The sequence below is a fragment of the Talpa occidentalis genome, unplaced genomic scaffold (assembly GCF_014898055.3).
Source record: "Talpa occidentalis isolate TD23 unplaced genomic scaffold, MPIMG_talOcc4v2.1 talOcc4.7, whole genome shotgun sequence".
Taxonomy (NCBI): domain Eukaryota; kingdom Metazoa; phylum Chordata; class Mammalia; order Eulipotyphla; family Talpidae; genus Talpa; species Talpa occidentalis.
In genome coordinates, this window is record NW_023605083.1 from 11,823,904 (window position 1) to 11,845,289 (window position 21,386).

At 39.8% G+C, this 21,386-nt stretch overlaps 1 protein-coding gene across 5 annotated transcripts in view; it reads right to left on the minus strand.

Moving 5' to 3' along the window:
• Positions 1–21,386, minus strand: part of ADAMTSL1 (ADAMTS like 1) — an 861,052-nt gene that overhangs the window by 114,507 nt on the left and 725,159 nt on the right. For all 5 annotated transcript variants that reach the window (XM_054689145.1, XM_054689144.1, XM_054689147.1 and 2 more), the window contains one exon: positions 9,482–9,692. In XM_054689145.1, coding sequence (XP_054545120.1) covers positions 9,482–9,692 — 211 coding nt within the window. The remainder of the gene's footprint in view (positions 1–9,481; positions 9,693–21,386) is intronic.

Genomic DNA, 21,386 nt, shown 5'->3' on the forward strand with positions numbered 1-21,386 from the left:
CAGGATTAGGTGTCTTCTGAGTAAAGGAAATATATTCATCTTTCTATTCCCCAGTGCCTTATGTAGCATCTGGGAAGAGAGCATGTACTTCATAAAAGTTTGTGGAATTGATGATTGGATGAACGAAAGAGCCCCAAATCCAGATGTTTTAAAGATGTAAAACAAATATCCAGATGATGGGCTGAACATCTACCTTTTATCAGGCTGTTTTATCATTAGCCAGAAGCTGCTTCTAAGTAAGTCAGCAGTGCTTTCAGCCAATGCAGCCTGCACTGAGCTGGGTGTGCTGGGCCTCAAGGTATGAGAGACAGCCATCGAGCTGAGTTAATAAAGTTAGGATTTGCTCTCAAATGCTTGCTTCATCTTTGCTCAAAAAGTTTCCATGGTGTGTTTATAGTGAGGAACAGGTATTTTTGGAAATTTAAAATTGTAGAAGATGAAATTTCAAATTAACAGAGGCTCCAAAGTCTGTGATGCCTTTGTGAATAAGTTACCTGGTGAGGCTGACCAGTTTTGGAGTGAAAGGCAAAATGCAAAGGAGAAAAGATTTTAAAAGGAATTTTAAAGAGAAATTTAATAAAACTAAATTAAAAAATTTTGCTTTTATGAATCATCATTTAAAATAATATTGTGGTATGAAGAGCTAGCTCTCCTAGTATGGAGTATTTTTTTAATACATGCATAAAACAGAAAAAATAACCAAAAAGAACATTTAATATAGCTTATTCTAGCTGCCATGCATGCTTCACGATACAAGGTCAAGAATTTGTTTGTCTTATAAGAAAAGAAATATGCAGTAGGGGAAATATTTAAAAGTTGTTTCTAAGCAAAAAAATGCAATGACCCAACTGACCGATATTTTTTGAGATTTTCCCATGATGAGCACATAATTTTGCTTTTATTGACACTTTACATTTCATTATGCTAGTTTAATTCACTGAGACTGAATTCATTTCTTTGGTTTCTCAAGTCTTATTACTGAGGCCAACAAACATATATTCTGTTTTTAAGGTTGATTTTCCAATTTTAAGCTAATATCTCTGCTTTTAGGTTCAAACTCATTTCACTCACTTCTTCATTCACTCCCTCATTCTTTTATCAAACACTCATTGAATTACTTGCTCATTTACAGGTGCTGTTTTTAGGGATTTAAGATGAACAAAAAAATGCCAGTAAGTCTCAGGTATTTTTGCAATCCAGTAAGAAGGAAAGAAAATTACTATAAAATGTGATCTGTTTAAACTCTACAGGTAGGAATATAAACTGGTGCAGTCTTTACCAAAAGCAATCTGAATTATCTTAAAAAACTAAAAAATAGAAAAACTGTATGACCCAGGAACCCCACTTGGGCATCTATCCAAAGAAATTAAACCATCAATACAAAAAACTATATGTTCTACACTGTTCACGGCAGCATTATTTGCCATGCCTAGAACATGGAAGCTGCCTAAATAGCCATCAAGAGGTGATTAGCTCAAGAAGATGTGGCATAGCCATACTATGAAATACTATTCACCCACATGGAAAGATGAAATGCAGTCATAATCATCAAAATGGAAGGAGTTTGAGAGAATTGTGTACATAAAGCAAGTCAGAACAATAAAAATACTGGACATCGATATAGCAAAGAATTTGATAAGGTAAAATAGTAAAAACAGTGGGCATTAGTAAACACCGTGAGGATTCTGAGGCTAGGGTGGAGGAAACACCATATAAAAGGGATAATGGTAAGGAAGAAAGAATAAAAATGCCATCAGTTTTACAAAAAAAGAGAATAAAGAGGGGAGTGCATTAAGTCTTGTGGAAACAGTAGCAAAGGGCCCACAGAGGTGCTGACATGTGGGGTTGGCCAGGGAGATGAGCAGTGCCGGCAGAGTCAGGCTCTGTGTGCATGGACCTGGGTATGAAGGAGGATGACAAGTCTGAACTGCTCTGAGGAGTCCCAAGAAGATGGAGCATGTGGTTCAGAGGAAAGGATAGCTGGGAGATGCTTAGAAATCAGATGAGGAGATCTCATTTTCACACAATTTTAAGACTATAAAATACCCTAAAGAGTTTTTAAGTAGGGGTAGCATAATCCAATTGGTAGAGAATGACTCAGGCAGCAAAAGCCAATGGGTTCCACAAAGTATTGCCCTGTGAGATATTAGTGGGCATACCAGGGAAAATGGGTTTCCTGGTCAAGCATGACTTACCCCTATTTGCATGACTTACCTTTCTATGGTTTTCTGCACGTATTAAGACTTTAAAGGATTGACGGAGGGTCTGTAGTAAAGAATTATCAATACCAGGTTGGGGAACACTGGATGAAAATTAAATGAGGCAAACACGGGGGTCAAATAAAAGGCTGTCATAATTTAGGTAGTTGTGAGGTATTGACGGAGTGTGAAGGACAGATGTGGTTGACGGAGTGGTATTGATACTGACGGAGTGGTATTGACGGAGTGGGTATTGATGGAGTGTGAAGGATAGATGTGGTTGAAATGGTTCCAGTTGACAGGTGGAGAAGAGGCTGGGTGGGGTGTCACCCACACCATAAGGTCAAAGAACAAAGCCTAGGTCTGCTGAGGGAGGTGGCTGACAGGTATGTTAGTGAGTTTGGTTTTAGATCTTTGGAATTTGAGGTGGAGCAGCCCAAAAGGCAGTCAGAGACAGTGCTTGGGATATAACAGAAACCAAAAATGAGCCAAACTGAATTAGCGCTCAGAGAAACAAAGAAAATGAGGACCAGGATCTCACTTACTAAACAAGATTATTAAAAAGAGAACAGAATTTCTACCCCAACCATTTTGTGAATTAGTATTATCTTGTTTATCTAATAGCAATTAAACTTTCTTAACTCTGGAAGTACAAAAAGGGAGTATCTTCTAGGCTTAATTTCCCTGTTACTATGTGAAGCATGGGGTTGGGACTCACTAAAATTCACAGCAATTTTCTAAAGAGCTTTCTGCCAATAAATACAAACAAAACTGCTACACATGTAAACTTCACTTCTGATCTGTTTGGCATACATGCATTGTTGCTTCTAAAGGTAGGATCCAGCATCTACTTCTGTATGAAATACACTACTAAAAAATGACAAACATGTTAATAAATTTTCTACCTCCCTGGGATATAATATTTTAAATAAATGTGGACTCTAACTTATGAGGATTTATATTTTATTCACTGGAACATAATGAAACTGATGACTAAAATGACTCTTCCTGCCAGAATTCAGCCCCCTAATCCAGACCAAAGTCATACTTTAATGTGTCCTTAAATCTAGAAAATGAAAAATTTAATTTCCAAGCATTTATAGTTATCATTAAAATTCTCTTTTTCTGAACATTACAGTGAGTTCTTCTCTCTCATAACTTCTGCACACTTGAACCCTAGGCATTTTGAATTGTAACCCTGATTCTAAAAAAGGGTTTATATGGAAATAACCACATAATCATAGTTTTAAGGAAGGGGGAAGATAAGAGTCTCTGGGGATTGTTTCAATCTCTGCACATATGTATGCTCTGTGTGTGTGTGTGTGTGTGTGCACGCGCGTGTGTACAGTCGGTAGTATACAACCCCAGTGATAAAATATAATGCAGTATCAAGAAATATAAATTATGCTTCAGAGAGTGGACTCCATTTCCGTTTAACTCCTCTATTACCTTCCTCTTCTCATTTCTCTTTTAAATTTACTTTTGAGAATAAAAATAAGTAAAGAAAGAAGATCGATGCATACTCAATTTATAGTGATGAGAGTTAGTAAAAGGCAGATTTTGAATCTTGAGGACCCTGTGCAAACAGAAACTCAAGCTTAGCTCACAATAAAGCGGGTTACAATGGCTAAATATGACCCCAGGATATCTACATCCTAATCCCTGGAATCTTACACGGTCAGGGGGACTTTGTAGATGTGATTCAATTAAGTGCCTTGAGATGGAGAGATTACTGGGATTATCCAGCTGGGTTTAATGTAATCACAATGGCCTTTATAAGAGGGTGACCCAAGGATCAGAGTCAGAGAGAGAGGATGCATGGATAGAATCAGAAGTTGGCATGAAGCACGTGGAAGGTGGGGGAAGGGGTCATGTGCTAAGGAAGCAGGTGGCACCTAGAAGCTGGTAGAGGCAAGTAATAGATTCTCCCCTAGAGCCTCCAGAAGGATTGCAGCCTGCGGACACCTTGATGTTAGCTAAGTGAAACTGATTACAGACTTCTGACTTCCAGAGCTATAACAAGTAAATTCATGTTGTTTTAAGCCTCTACGTGTGTGGTAATTTCTTATAGAAGCAATAAGAAACATACACCGATTAATGGCCCTGGATTGGATAAGGCAACAAATGCTGAGTGTTCTGTAAACTGCTGATTTTAAGACCACTATCAGATTTCCTCATAATTTAATACTTCAGAGCAAATGATAAAATGGTTTTGGGAAAGCTGCATGCAGAGGGGAAGGAAAAGAGAGTGGGTTCAGAAGCATACAGGGCCCGTCTTCCATTTACTGACTATGTGATTTACAGCTCTATGAGTCTGGTTTCTTCACAAGTTTGCTGTGGGGGTAAAAAGAGAAAATGCAGGGCCTCCCCTGGTGGTGCAGCAGTTGAGCACTGGGCTGCAAAGCTGCCCTCAGCCTCTGCAGTGCCTGTTCGATCCCCGGCCGCTGGTGAGGGTCCCACAGGGCGCAACAGACCTCTCCTGCTGCGCCTGCTGCTCCCCTCAGCAGTGTATTTTATCAGTCTGCCTGTTGTGTTCCCTGCTCTGGTGAATTCTCTCACCCTCCCATGCTTCTGACTGTACCCAGTGCTTGTATAAATAAATAAATAAATCTAAAAAAAAAAAAAGAAGAAAATGCAAGAGCAGTGGAATGAGTTCAATATAAGTCTAAATTCATGTTAACCTCACAATGCTCAGGTTCCTCATCTGTAAATGGTGGTCACACAGGATAGTGAGAATTAAATGAGTTAAATACATAAAGTGACTAGAACTGTGTGTGACTGTTATTAAACAAAGTGCTGCTCTTATTAAATGGAGAAGTAAATGTAGTAAATGCTCAATGAAGTAAATGTAGTAAATTCCATCCAGGGCAGCATCATAGAGGCTTCAGCACTGTCTCTGTGACACACATGTACCAGGGTCACGTGGTCATCTTCTGCCATCACTGACCTGATGGTCTAATTCAGAGGTGAGGAGAAAGCTCCTGTCCGAGTCATGAGGTGCGTGACTGTTAGGTGAGCAGCACTGACCATGAATGCCATGTGGTTAGGGTAGAAGGACAGCAGAATCCCAGCAGAAGAGGTGGGGCGTCTGCCCAGTTCTGACAGGCAGAGAGTGAGGGAACTACACGTGGGCTGGGAGAAGTGGGGGCAGATAGGAATGGACAACCTGGGATGGGAAATCCATAACTGGAGACGGCTAGGGGAGACATGCAGAGGGATGAAGTCCTGACCAGGTCAATGGAGGGTTGCAGACAAAAGAAATCCTAAAAGACTGACGTGATCAAGGTGTTAGACTGACTTGTGGCACATATAACACTGGCTCTCAATCACAGGACTGTAACACTCCAGCATGAAATGACTTTTTGTGGGGTGTGTAATAAGTAATCTATAGCCAACACCAAAGATAATGATGACGATGATTCTGAGGGCATACTGAGTAAAGCAGAGATAATTCCGGAGACTAATGTGCTAAACCTGTAAAGAGATTTTAAAGCTAAACTGATAAAATGAGTCCTTCATATAAGGCCAGAGATAAAATCAGGGGGTACAGCATTGTGTAAGAGATAGAAGTGAAGGCCCTACAAGCCAAAGCTAGAATTACATTTCTACTTTATGACTACTCAACTGTTTGTAAAATAAAATAAAATTTTTACATAAATACTTGGACTTCATGCTGGTCCCCTACAGACCTGAAGAATGTATATTATTGGCAATTTGCCATTTGTTATGCAAATACTCTATAAAAGACAAAAGAGGTTGTATTCCTAAATAGGCAAGAAACAATTCATGTAATTTGTTATTTTTTCCTCCAGGAAGAAAAAAAATGTATGAGGTCAGTGGTAGCTCCATTCAAAGGGTGGGGGGGAGGTGGAGGGGGGCCTCTTAAACAACCCAATGTCCATCAGGTTGTTATGTCTGCCTTTAAATGAAGCCTTTGACCCATATATCCTTTTTTTTTTTTTCATATGAAAAAGGACTGTAAACTAGGAGTTCAAGGATTAGAGACCTCAGCACTCTCTTCTGGCAGATACAAGCAGCTCAGTGGAAAAGACAACTGTGAGAGCATAGCAGGTTGCCAAGGAGCCGGAAGCTAAGCAGGCAAATGTACAGTCAGCAGCTGGGATTTTCACTAAGTGGTATCTGAGCACAGCCAGTTAACTCAGGGACAGCTAAGCTCCCCTTGAATTCTCCCACATAGCAGAAGCCATGCCTTGCTTAAACAAGTGGTCAGTAATAACTGATTTTGCCAAATGAAGTCAACCCAAAGATGTAGGATTCTAGGAAAAATATAAGAATAACCATCTATTGTTTCCTCAAGGTTTAGAGAGATTTATAAATGTGACCAAGGATTCTTTAAATAGACTCTATGCACCACATGCTTCAGGTGGTTTTCTGTGGAGGACAGAATCACTGGTGGTAGCATTCACTTTCTATATTCTTTGTTTCTTGTTTCATTTGAATATTTTTCACAACTATTATGTATTAGGTATGAAAGAAGATACTTTCTAAAGGTCCTAATAAGGTATGGTCAGTGGCTTGTTGCATGAGGATAGGACTTAAGTTTGACTCATCCCCTAAAGATTTCTCCCTAATGGAATGAAAGAGAAAAGTTTTCCAAATGCTTAACAAATCCAAGGTAGATGGGAAAAAGAAGAATACACAGACTCTATGGAAAACTATGATTGCTAACAGGGTTACTGTCACTGGGTGTGTGGGTGGTGGCAATAGAACAAAACAGGTATGTATATGGATGTGCTTAAAAACTGAATGAACAGCAGAGCTCACTGCCATTACTCAGCATTGCATGTGGCTGATGAAGAGGGGCTGGTGTCTCATTGAACTTCACTGCTAAGTCAGTACTAGGAAGTTTATCCATCAGTAGGGCCTCCCTGGTGCCCCAGCGGGTTGAGCACCGTGCTGTGAAGCTGTCCCCAGCCTTGGCAGTGCAGGTTCAATCCTGGCTGGCCGGCGAGAATCCCACATGATGCCGCAGACCTCTCCTGTCTCACCCGCTGCTCCCCTCAGCAGTGTGTTTCTGTTGTCTGCCTGTTCTGCTCCCTGCTCTGTCTCTGGTAAATCCTCTCACCCTCCCACACCTCTGGCCTGTACCCCAGCTCTTGTATAAAAATAAATAAATCTTTAAAAAAAAAATCAGTAAACTATAAAGTCAGAATTTTCAGGACTTGTGGGCTGGTATATTTTATCTTTTCAATCATTTTGTTTTTCAGTAAACATTTTATTCTGAACTTGCTATGTACATAGTAGCAACAAAAGTTAATATTATAGGAATTAAGTTCCTCAAGCAGTTGGAGGTTGACTTGGGCTGATCTGTGGTCTTGGAGTTGGCATGGGTGAGTGGTGCAGTGAAAGGTCATCTAGTTAAAGTGAACAGGATAAATGCACTAAAAATCAGAAGACCTGGGTTCTGGATATAGCTTGCCCAGGGTAAGGCACATAATCTTGGAGGACACATCAAGTAATAACTGTCTCCAATAATTGGGTACAGTGGAAAGGACCACGTGAAACTTGGCAGATGGCGAAACCTAAATTTGCTAGCTGTGTGAGCTTCAGTTTTCTCAAACCCAGAATGAAGATAATGAAAGCTGCATTTCACTGAATCATGAGTATTATTTTTGGTTAACTAATAATGTACTTCTTAACAAAACACTGGTTACACTGGTGTTCAAGGTACAGAATAAACTTGATTTCCACAAACTATCATATAGCAGCATGGAATTATGAACTTTGTCAATGCACTTAAGCTTTAAAAGAAAATATAATTAATATCTTTTCTAGATGCTTTACATTTTAGTGTTTTGCTCACTGATGACTACTTGATTCTTTGAGCAATTTACTAAATCACAACCCCAAGAGCAGCAGGGGGAAGGCAGATTCTGCTGATGTGGTATGAAACAGCACGGACGACGAGTGTCTGCACACCAAGGTGAGGGGCTGAGGAGGCTCTGCTCTCCCCTCCAAGGTAGGATACCCATATAGCTTATCATTCTACTTGGGACACTTCGAGAAAGGTTGTTTCAATAAAACTGTCTGTATGTCTCCATCACCTTTCTTTTTGGCATATTTTTGTCACCTTTGTTGTTACTTTAATGCTACTTCTGATATCCTGATGGGGAGGAAGCTGCAAAATATGATTCTACCCATATAATTTCAAATCCTGTGTTATTTAGAAGCATACAAAAAGATTATTTAAGTTTAATCATTAGGTATTACTTATTTCAGGTATTATCATAAGATAGTTGTGATTTTACTATTATAATGCATGCTTTAGAGAGGGGTCAGCAAACTTTATAAAAAGGACAGAGTAGGTATTTTTTGTTTTGGGGCCCTGACGATCTCTGTCACGGTCACAAGGTTCTGCTCTGGTTATGCCAAAGCAGCCGTAGATAACACATAAATTGGCTGTGTTTTATTGGCTGTGTTCCAATAAAACTTTGTTTACAATAACTACCTGCAGGCTGCATTTGGTTCATGGACTTTAAAGCAAAAGTTTCCAGACTTTAAAATTCATATGACTAGAAAAATATTGAAAATCTAGAATTGACTCAGGATTTCTTACTTTTCTCTTTGCTAAGCAAAATTAGGTTTTTTTAAAAGAAAGAAAAAGCATTGCCTCGTACCTTTATCTCTTAGAATTTTTAACAGCAACAGAAAACTAGAAAGTACCCAAATTCAGAACTGATTTAGCTTTTTTGGAAAACCCACTACATTGTCCTTACTTAAATTTTCTTTCCCTAAGTTTGCTGAAAATTTTGACATGAGTATGTTCAGGTAACAAATGGATCATTCAAATTGCTTCTGGATGGGGCCTCCCTGGTGGCGCAACAGTTGAGCGCTGGGTTGCGAAGTTGCCTGCAGCCTCTGCAGCGCTGGTTCTATCCCTCTCCTGCCGCCTGCTGCTCCTCTCAGCAGTGTGCTTTGGTCCTTCTGCCTGCTCTGCTCCCCGCTCTGGCTCTGGTGAATTCTCTCACCCTCCCACGCTTCTGACTGTACCCAGTGCTTGTATAAATAAATAAATTAAAAAATAAAATAAAATAAATAAAATTATTAAAAAAACCCAACAAATTGCTTCTGGAGTACACTGGGTAGGCAGAATAGAAAGAGTAAAGTACTTACAATTAAAATATCTGCATTTGAATAAGGTTGGGGTTGTACTAAGAAGGGAGAGATGAACAGACCTGGACATCATTTCAATGTGCCAAAATGACTTGGAGAGAATACCCATCCTGAGTCACTGCAATATTGAGCATGCTCTGAGAACTCACCGGCTGCCACTGTGCAGGGTACCAGGCTGGGGGGCAGTTGAAGCGATTACAAGCTTGCACTGTGCTGGGCTTGGGCTGGCGACACAGCTCATCAGCCAGGATTACGGTTTCATTCATCTCCCTGGAGAGTAGGTGGGAGCAGAAGACATCTCTGGTCTGCAAGCCAACCCCACAGGTGAGACTGCATGGACTCCACTTGCCGATTTCCCACCTGGGGAGAAATCAGATAAGAAGAGGCCCCTAAGCATCTGTGCAGAGAACATTTCCTGTTTGTGCAGTGTTAATGCAGAATGAACATCTATGAGGCAACATGAGATTGACTAAGAATTCTATCCCAAGAGCATAATCCATCCTCTCCTTTCATGCTCTAGAATTCATCTGTAAGCGGATAATGTGGTACATCCCATATGTATCCACAAAAGCACCAAGAATGAATTGTGTCCATTTGATAGAACATAGACTTCGTCAAAATAATTGTGTGTGGAGTTGCTACAGAAGATATAGGTTGAGCACATAAAAGCTTAGGGTACCACATATTGAGACTAAAAGAAGTTTTTTCTGTTAATCTATCCACCTTCTTAGCAAGACTGAAAGAAAAATTTGTGGTTGTTTTTCTTTGGTTTCAAAGTGTAAGGTCATTGACTCCAACTTCCTCCAAACTTCTATCATAGCATAGAAATGTCTCTGTCTTATGTATAAATACCATCACTGCCTGGGACTGGAGAATGTCACAAATGTGAAGGTTTCTAAGTAGATTAGTCTTCTTGGGGGGGGGGGAATAAAGAGAAAGAATAGCTCATTATCTGGCAGTAGAAGTTAAATACACACAGAACACATGAATCGGCCATTTCAAATGGCCAAGTCTTGAGAAGTACATTTACAACAAGCTAAGGGCCTATAAAATACTCCCACTCTCTTTCCCTGTTGATATAGCCTCCAAAATGGGAATGATAAGGGCAAAGCTCAGTTGCTTGGGCTGTCGGAAGTGTTCATTAATGATAAGTTTTAGAAAGCTCTGTTTACAATGTGAGGCTCAAAGATCTTGCAAACAGGAGTTAGCCAAGAAAAGCATGGCAAGTAGATGCTTCAGTAGCTGGGCCTGCCCAGCTCTCATAATCAGCTCTGAAAATTGTTTAAAATAATCTTTTGTCCTAATGTTTTTGTCAGACTATAAAACTATATACTCTCTCAGTTGTTTCCTGCTCTTCTGATACATAATTACCATTTCAACCTCTATTTCATTACCTCCTCTGATCTGACTTAAAGTCTCCATCTTAACTGTAATAATTGCTTTGTTATTCATTCTCAATTCAGCTCCCCTGGCTTTCTAGCGTTGTCTTTACTTGAGTTGTTACTGCTGATTTGGAACACTTTTTGGCCCCTCAAAATTTCTCCCATTTTTGTATATTCAAAATTGATTCATATTTAAAGAATTGTGTCCATACCTGGTCCAGACACTAATCATTTTCTCAATGTATTATAATTATCCTGCCTATCAATGACCTTATAACAGGATATGCTTCTTGAAGGCAAGCTCTGTGTCTGAGTCAGTTTTGTACCACTCACAGGGGTCATCACAGCACCTTCTAGATAACATACGGTTACTAGATAAGCTTCTGATCAATAAACAAACAGAAGGAACCTCCCATCATAGTGGGCACTTTACACACATTATTCCATTTAATTATCCCCCTCCATGATAACATGAGACAAACATTTCTGATTTTCCCCACTATAAAATCTGAGACAATAAGAGGAGTTCTTGCCCAAATAGCCATAATTCACTACTCATAATTACCAAGTAGTGAATTCAGGATTCAGACTTGAGGTGTCTGATTCTTAAAAGTTTGTGCTTTCTATTATATCATGCCATCTCCAGGAAACACATTGAAAACTTTTCTATGAACATAAACTTTTAAGTAAATAGAAGAGGCTGGGTAAAGTGTCTTTCTTAGATGCTGATGTCTATTTCTATAAACCTATTGTTTTTAACGCCGTAGCATGGGTTAATTTCAAGCTTTAAAGTGCAGTGGAGTTATTGATTATAAACTATGTTCACACATTCTTTGCCTCTCCTCCCTTCTGAAGATGAAGTCTGGGTTATGGGCTGCTTAGTGGCTTTCTTGTAATGAGTAGAATGAGGTAGAAGTGAGGCTTCATGACTTACAAAGCTAAGTCACAAAAAAGGACGTAGCTTCAACCTTGGCTCGCTCTCTTTGACCACTCATTTCAGGAAAAGCCAGATGCCATGTTATGAAGACACACAGGTAATCTTAGGCAACTTCCACATGAAGCAATTGAGGCTCCTCACCCCCGCCCCCCAGCACTCAGTACCAATTTGCCAGTCATGTGAGTTAGCTGCCTTAGAAGCAGATCTGATGACTCATTCTAGCCTTCAGATGATTACACCCTTAACCAGGATCTTGAGCCAGATCTGCCATTGCAAGTTCCTTCCAAATTCTTCACTCATTAAACTTTGAAAATTAATGTTTATTTTTGTTATGAACTACTAGGTTTTGGGGAAATTTACTATGTAACAATAGACAACTAATACAAATATATATGCTCCCTTCCCCAAATTTGCATTTGCTTATCAAAGACACACAAATGACTATTCAAAGTGACACTATTTATAATCACCAAATGCAGGAACACCTCAATGTCTACCAACAGTTGAATTGTGTAATTATGATATAGTGAAACAATGCTATACAAAACAGTAAAAATAAACTAGAGTAACAAGCATGGATGAATCTTACAAATACAAAAAATGTAAAAACTCAGGCTGTGATTTCATTTCTATAAAGCTAAAAAGCCAAAACTAATTTATGGTGTTAGAAGTCTAGAACTGTGGTTACCCAAGGTGGGCAGTAACTAGAAGAGGGGTGGAGAAGAGGGTTTCTGGAATGTTACTTCGTCTGGTGCTGGATCTGTGTCCACTCTGTGAAAAATCACCAAGCCATACATGTAGGAGTTGAGCACTTTTTTCTGTTCATTATTCTTCAAAAAAGGGTGATTTTTCATCTTTAAGTGAAATATTAAAGGGTTGTGGATATAAGATAAAATCCAACAACCATGCCCAATGAGGTGACCATTTCATGTGTGTCTCACAAAGGGGTTGTCTACACAATGGATTCCACCCTGAGGTTAGACTTGTCAAGTATACACAGGCTCTACACATCTACTGCCTCCATTTTGGGCAGAAATTCCACCAGGGGACCTTATAGCCAAGGTGTCTGGGCAGCCATGAGGTTCATGAGAGTACTGCTTGGAGAAACTTGCAAGACAGATATATCCCTAATCCTAATAAAAGTACATTGCATTCTCTAGGAAGGAGGTCAGCAGAAACTAACTGTATATTAAGCACTGCTGACTCTGGGTCAAAGGTACTGTAATCAACTGAAGCCAAAGAAGGGAAAACAGAGACTTTCTCCCTATACTCTCCCGCATAAAGACTGTAATTATGAGTCTTGATTGTGGCTGGCTGCTTTGAGTGACCTGGCTACATTTTGGATCTTTGGCTGTTTCTGAGGGTAGGAGACAGCCTGGTGACAAGAGTGACGGTGGCTGGCAGCTTGCAGGTCTTCCCTGGGATTTGGTGGTCTGGATTCTGCATGAACTCAGTGTTGAGGAGGGCAGGAGTTTTGGTCTGGTCATAAGAGGGTGATGGCACAAGTGCCTCTTGCCCTACTTTACCCAGGGTCTTTTACTCATCTTTTCATCTTCATTAAAAATGTTACTCTGAAGGGCCTCCCTGGTGGCACAAGAGGTTAAGACACAACCTGCTAAGCTATCTGCAGCCACCGCAGCATGAGTTCGATCCGTGGCCAGCCAGGGAGCTACCCACATGGCGCAGAAGATCTCTCCTGACCCACCCGGTGCTCCCCTCAGCAGTATATTTCAGTCAATCTGCCTGTTCTGTTCCCCACTCTGTCTCTGGTGAATCCTCTCACCCCTACACCTCTGCCTGTACCAGTTCTTGTATGCATAAGTAAATATTAAAAAATGTTATTTCTGAAAAAATAAGCAAAATCAACAAGTCATCAGCTATGTTTAGGAAGAAGAGGAAAAACCCAAATTAATAGAATCAAAAGTTAAAGAAGAAAAATTCAACAGATACTGCAGAAATACACAAATATACAAATATGCCACAAACATACTGGAGAACCTAGAATAGACAAATTTTTAAATTCATATAACCTCCCAAAGTTCCCAGATTGAACCAGAATGAAATACAGCTTAAATAGTCCAATCATGGATTGGAAGAATAAACATTATTAAAATGGCCATCCTACCAAAAGCAATATACAGATTCAATGCTATTCCAATAAAAATCTCAATGTCATTCTTCAAAGAAATAGAACAATTATTGATGAAATTCATATGGAACCACCAAAACCCCGAATAGCCAAAGTTCTCCTGAAAAAAAAGGGGAATGGAGGCATCACACTCCCAGACTTCAAACTATACTACAAAGTCATAATCATCAAAACTGCATGGTATTGGAATAAGAACAGACACACAGACCAATGGAATCGAATAGAAAATCCAGAAATAAACCCACAGACTTATGGTCAACTAATCTTTGACAAAGGAGCAAAGACTATGCATTGGAGCAAAGAAAGTTTGTTCAATAAATGGTGCTGGGAAAACTGGGTCGCTACATGCAAAAGAATGAAGCTTGACCACTACCTCACACCATACACAAAAATCAACTCAAAATGTATTAAAGATCTAGACATAAGACCTGAAACCATAAAATACATAGAAGGAAATATAGGCGAAACACTATGTGATATGCACATCAAAGACATCTTTACAGACACATCACCCAATGCAGTGATAATGAAGGCAAAGATCAACAGTTGGAACTACATCAAATTAAAGAGCTTCTGCACAGCAAAAGAGACAATAACAAAAACAAAGAGAAACCCCACCAACTGGGAGAACATTTTTGCACACAACACTAATGATAAAGGACTGATCACAAAAATCTGCAAAGAGCTGATGAGACTCAACAACAACAAAGAAAATAATCCAGTCAAAAAATGGGCAGAAGAGCTAAAAAGAAACTTCTCTGAAGAGGAAATGCAAATGGCCAACAGGCATATGAAAAAATATTCAACATCACTTGTAATCAGGGAAATGCAAATCAAAACTACCATGAGATACCATGGTATTAAAAAAAACTAGCAACAACAAATGTTGGCGAGGGTGTGGAGAAAAAGGAACTCTCCTGCACTGTTGGTGGGAGTACAAACTGGTCCAACCACTATGGAGATCTGTGTGGAGATTTCTGGACCTACTAAACATAGAGCTTCCATATGATCCAGCAATTCCACTCCTAGGTATTTACCCAAAGGACACAGAAACATCAATTCCAAAGAATACCTGCACCCCTATGTTTATAGCAGCACTGTTTACAATAGCTAAGCTTTGGAAACAACCCAAATGCCCAAAAATAGATGACTGAATCAAGAAGATGTGGAATATTACTCAGCATTCAAAAAAGATAAACACATGCAGTTTGCAGCAACATGGATGGCACTGGAAGGGATCATGCTCAGCGAAATAAGCCAGAAAGAAAAAGAAAAATACCGGATGGTCTCACTCATAGCAGGAATCTAGAAAGCTTAAATAAGGGACCAGGAAAATGAATAACTGTAAGAAAGTGAAAATCAAAATCAACAAAAAACAATGAACCAGAGACATTCTGTGGGGGGTGATGGGCGGGGAGGGGAGGGATTGGGTTCAAAATAAGGGGGTTGCAATTGTATGGGGAATATAAAAATAAAATTTATTTTAAAAAAATGTGTTGAAATTTAAAGAGGAATAAAAAGTCACCCTATGCCCAGGACCAGTGAATTCTACCAAACCTATAAAGAAGACCTAATACCTACCCTACTCAAACTCTTCAAAAAACAAACAAACAAACAAACAAACAAAACAACAGAGGAAAAACTCCCCAACACATTCTATGAAGCCAACATTATCCTGATCACTAAACCAAACAAAGATAGTACAAAAAAAAAATTATAGACCAACATATCTAATGAACATAAATCCAAAAATCCTAGCAAACCCAGTATAGCAACATATGAAGAGAATCACCCACAATTATCACCCACAATGATCAAGTAGCCTTCATTCCATTGATTCACAATATATACAAATCAATTAATGTCATCTACCAGATCAACAAAAAGGAAGAAAAAACTATATGATTGTCTCAAAAGATGCTAAAAAAGCATTCGAAAAGATCCAATATCCATTTATGATAAAAACTATGCAAACATGGGAATAAATAAATGTATTTAAATATTATAAGTACTTATTATATGGATGTCCATTATTGCCACTGTTATTCAATATAGCTTTGGCAGTCCTAACTGAAGCAAATAGGCCAGAAAAAAGACATACAAAGAATGCAAATTGGTAAAGAAGTGTAACTGTCACTATTTACAGATGACATAGCAATATACTTAGAGAAACCAAAACATTCTAACAAAAAACTTCTGAAAATAATAAATGAATACAGGAAAGAAGCAGGATACAAAGTCAACACACAAAAATCAGTGGCATTTTCCTTTTATTTTATATATATATAATATCATTCTTCCTTTTTGTACAATGTATGCTTTCTCCTCTCAGATGTAGAATATGCAAACAATGTAGTATATGCAAACAATACTCCAAAAGGATTGAAATACCTAAGAATAAACTTAATGAAGGAGATGAAGGATCTATACATTGAAAACATGAAACTCTATTAAAGGAAATAAAAGATTCAAAGAAATGGAAAGATATCCTGTGTTCACCGAAGAATTAACATCATTGAAATGACCGTATTACTCAGAACAATTTACAAATTTAATGCAAAATACCAGTGACTTTTTAAAGGAAATAGAACAAACAAGGTCAAATTATATGGAATGACAAAAGACCCTAAATAACTAAAACAATCCTAAGAGAAAGGAAGAAAAAATGGAGGCATCATACTTCCTGACTTCAAGCAATACTACACAGCAATAGTAATCAAACAATATTGTACTACAACAAAAAAAGAAATCCAGACTAGTGGAATAGAATTGAAAATCCAGAGATAAATCCCTGTAAGTATGGACAGTTAATCTTTGACAAAGGAGCCATGGTCATACAATGGAGCACAGAGAGCCTCTTCAATAAATGGTGCTGGGAAATATGGGTAGCCATTTGCAAAAAAATAAAGCAAGACCCATATTTAACTCCACACACCAAAATTAATTCAAAAATTGATTAAAGATTTGGACATAAGGACTGAAGCCATAAAGAACTAGAAAGAAAATACAGGGGACACACTATTGGACATCTACCACAAAGCTGTGTGGGAGTACAACCCCAACAGCAAGGGAAACAAAACCGAAAATAAACAAGTGAGACTATATCAAATGTAAAAGCTTTTGTACCTCAAAAGAAACCCTCACAAAAGCTAAAAGGCAAAAATATTTGGGAAAAAAATATTTACATACCGTACATCTGACAGGGGGTTACTAACTAAAATTTACAAATTTCTTACATAATCCAACAAAGAAATGAATGACCCAATGCAAAAAGGGACAAAGGATCTCAATAGATACATCTCTAAAGAAGACATGCAGAGGACCGACAGGCTTATGAAAAATGTTCAACATCACTTAAGTTTCACCCATGTTGTCACACATTGCACAATTCCTTCCTTTTGTAATCTGAATAATATTCCACTGCGTGTATGTATATACGTGTGTCTGTGTATATTTTCTTTATTCATTCTTCATCTTGGCTATTGAGATTAGCAAGTGCTGCACTGAACTTGAGATTGCTGTTACATTTTTGAGAATCTGATTCTGTAACAGGGTGGTCCCCAGGAAAGGGGGGGGTTCCAGGTTTCCTGCCCACCCAAGGGAGGGTGGAGCTGAGCAGGGAGAGAAGAAGCTACAGAGGAGACTGAGGAAGGAAGGAAGCGGGATGGAGCCAGAAGGAGACCTAGAGGAGGCACATGGAGTCTAGAGACATGTGAAGAAACTGCGCTTGCCTTTCGGTCATGGACTGGGTGACACAGATGTGGGTGAGACCCGTGGGGAGGTGACAATGGTGGTTTTTATCTTGATTTTGATTTTGCTCTTTTCCCTCAACACTTGTCTGGTTGTTTCTGATCCTTTTCTGTGGGTCCCCACTGGAAGATGCCTTAGACTTGTGGCAGGCTTTGGGCCCTTGCTCTGGGCCAATCCCATTTGGATGGACTTTTACCCATGAGGGTACGGGTAACTTTGGGTGCTTGATTGAGAAACGAGATTCTTTGCCTTTACAGTATTGTTTCCTAATTGTATTAAAGTTCCTTCCCATTAAAGTGTCATATGTTTTGTGTTGATGCGGCAGATGGCAGAACCTATTTAGAGCAGGCAGGTTTGAAGGGTCTTGGCTGCCCCTCTCCCTGCCCTGTAACAATTCTATTCCTTCATATAAAATCCCTAAGTGAAATTGCTGAATCATGTGGTAGCTCCATTTTTAAATTTTTTTTTAAACTAGTGGATTTATTTTTTTTAAAGATTTATTTATATAAGCACTGGGTACAGTCAGAAGCGTGGGAGGGTGAGAGAAGTCACCTGAGCCAGAGCAGGGAACAGAACAGGCAGACCAACGAAACACACTGCTGAGGGGAGCAGCAGGCGTGGCAGGAGAGGTCTGCGCGCCATGTGGGACTCTCGCTGGCGGCCGGGGATCGAACCAGTGCTGCAGAGGCTGCAGGCAGCTTTGCAGCCCAGCACTCAACCACTGTGCCACCAGGGGAGGCCCCCATTTTTAAATTTTTACTGTTTTCTGTTTAATTTTTACTGTTTTTTCATAGTGGCTTCTTATTTTGCTTTCCCACCAAAAGTGTGTGAGAGTTCCAACTTCTCCACATCCTCCACTTCTGGTTTCTTGCTGTTTTGACTATACTTATCCTGATAGGTATGAGATAATATCTCGTGGTTTTGGTTTGCATTTCCCTGATGATCAGTAACATTGAGCATTTTTTAATACAACTGTTGGCTCTTCGTATGTCTTCTCTAGAGAAATATCTATTCAAGTCTATAGTCCAATTTTAAACTGGGTATCAGTGTTTTTTGCTATTGACTTATAGGATTTCCTTTTATAGTTTGGAGATGAATTCTTTATCAGATATAAAGGTTTGCAACTATTTTCTCCCATTCCATAGCTTCCTTTCACTGTGCTGGTTGTTTCTTCTGCTGCTCTCCATACACCTATAATCTGATTTTCCTTCTGGATGGTTATGTTCGTGAGAGCATGGGGCTATCTATTTTGGTTTTCAAAACTTGTTATGGGTCAAATTGTAATACTGAAAACATACTTGGAAGTCATAACCCTTAATACCTCAGAGGGTAGCTTTATTTGGAAGCAGGGTCCTTGCAATACCGAAGTAGAGGTGCCCCTTGAGCCAATATGACTATGTGCTTTTATTTTTTTTATTTCATTTTTTAAAAAAGATTTATTTATGCATACAAGACCTGGGGTACAGGCCAGAGATGCGGGGGGTGAGAGGATCCACCAGAGACAGAGCGGGAAACAGAACAGGCAGACTGACTGAAGCACACTGCTAAGGCGAGCAGCGGGAGAGTCAGGAGAGGTCTGCCTCACCATGTGAGTTTCTTCCTGGCTGGCTGGGGATCAAACTCGTGTTGCAGAGGCTGTGGATTGCTTCATAGTGCGGTGCTTAACCCCTTGCGCCACCAGGGAGTCCCTGACTGGTGTGCTTTTAGAAGGGGGAGATACACCCCAGGAGATGGATGCAATGACAGAGACTGTGGTGCTGTATCTACAAGGCTAGGAATGTCCAGTATTGCCAGCACATTTAGAAGCTAGAAGAGGCAAGAAAGAATTTTCCCATCTTGTAGGTTTCAGAGGGGACAGGACTCTGTTAACATCTTGATTTTGGACTTGAAATTTACCTCCTAAACTGTGAAGAGATACATTTCCATTGTTTTCAGCCAAGGGGTTTGTGGTAATGTTCCTGTAGCCCCAGGAGACCAACATGCTTCTAGGACCTCAGTGCCTTGCAGGGTGCCTGGATCTTGGCAGATGCTCAGCAAGTGCGAGGTGACTGACTGAGCAGAGCTCCTGCAATCTGTGTACACCTTCGGCTCAGTCAGTCAGCCAGGCAACTGTCAGCTGTGTCCTGTCAACATCTGCTCAACCCAGTGACAAAGCCTTAAAAGATCTGAACCCCAGTGTTTTCCAGGGTGCTATGCATTTTGTTCGGTGACGAAACTGCACCTACACTGACATGATGCCTTGATATCTCACTTGGTGTAAATATTTACATATTTTACTGCAACAAAAATAGCCTGTTGGATTATGATGTTTTTCCCCAGAACCTACTAGGAGTTTTATACAATTTATGTCTTAGTAATCCTAACATATTTCTAAAATACTCAAAATTCCAAATTCTAAAACACATCTGCCCCAATGGTTTCAGTGAAAAGATCATGGCCTGGTATAAGGAGAGTGGTAACTGTGAACATTATTAATTTTTTTTCAGCTTCTAGGTTTCAGGTGTTTAGCTTGTTGGTTCAAAATTTGACCAAATGTTAGGGAATCTGGATTCCCCAGCATTCTCTTTCTATACTGCTTTCTTTCCTCTGAACCTTTCTTCACCATATTCCCATCGTTTGTGTGTGTGTACGCACGCGCGCATGCGCATGTATGTGTGTGTGTATGTGTGTGTGTGTGTGTGTGTGAAAATCTGCTTGCAGGGAAAGCTCTGTGAGCTGACCCATCAAAGCTGAGGCCCTGGGGCTTCGGGCTGGTCCTTGCCCAGGCCCTGTGAGATGGACCCCTGAACAAGGGCAGGCAGAGACAGGCTTACCTCTCATCCCCAAAATTGGAACTAGTCTTCCTCTCCATGATATGCTAGAAATCCAGCTAATATTAAGCACTATCACCAGAAACTATAGTGATACTAATATTTTTATACTATTAGCAGGTACTGTGCAAGTCACTTTAAACGAGATGCCTCCTTTAGTCCTCTCCATGGTACTATTATTACCTGCATTTTAACAGTCTCATATAGACAACAATACCACTTGCATCATATTCAAGTCTACCAAGACTGGACACATGGGTGCTGAAAATGGGGCTGCTCCTATTAGAGGCCATCACTGGATTTATAAGGCCTGGCCTAGCATCATCCTAGCCTTCTTTCACTGAGCTCCTAGCAAGGTGTGGGTTACATATGAGAGAGCTTACTTATTACTTATATCCACCCGAAAAATGTAAGTCCCCCATCTTATAGGGTGACATAACAGAGACTCTGAGGTGTTAAGTAACTTTTCCAAAGTCTCACAGCTAATGAACAAGAGAATCAGGATTAAAACCCAGGCAGATAAGCTTCTGCATGTTTAATTATTATACATATTGCTTCCTAGGTTCAGGATGATGAATAGAGAGGCAGAAAATAGATCAGAGATGCTAGGATCCTTGGAGCTTAGAACATCAGAAAACGACATGATAAAATGACACATCTATACAAAATAATGGAAACAAACCCACAGATTCCACCCAGGGTCATGGATTCACCTGCAGTTGTTTCAGTAAAACGGCAGTGGTGCTTGGCAGCCAAATGAGCAAAGACAGAGTGTGGATCCCCCAAGCCCTCCAAAAACATGTTTGTTTTTTGTAAAGGTGGTCATCAGAGATAATGTGAGCAATCAAGGACCAAGGAGGTTGGAGCTTCTTAGCAGCCTGTGTTTGTATTAGCTGTACAAAAGGAGGAATTTCGCCTTCCTTTTGGACAAGGGTTCATTGTGTGAGTTGCCAAGGTTTTTCTCCCCCAACTCTTTCAGAGAAGGTAATGGTCTTTGTTGCCTCCAGCAATTCATTCTTTGTTGCT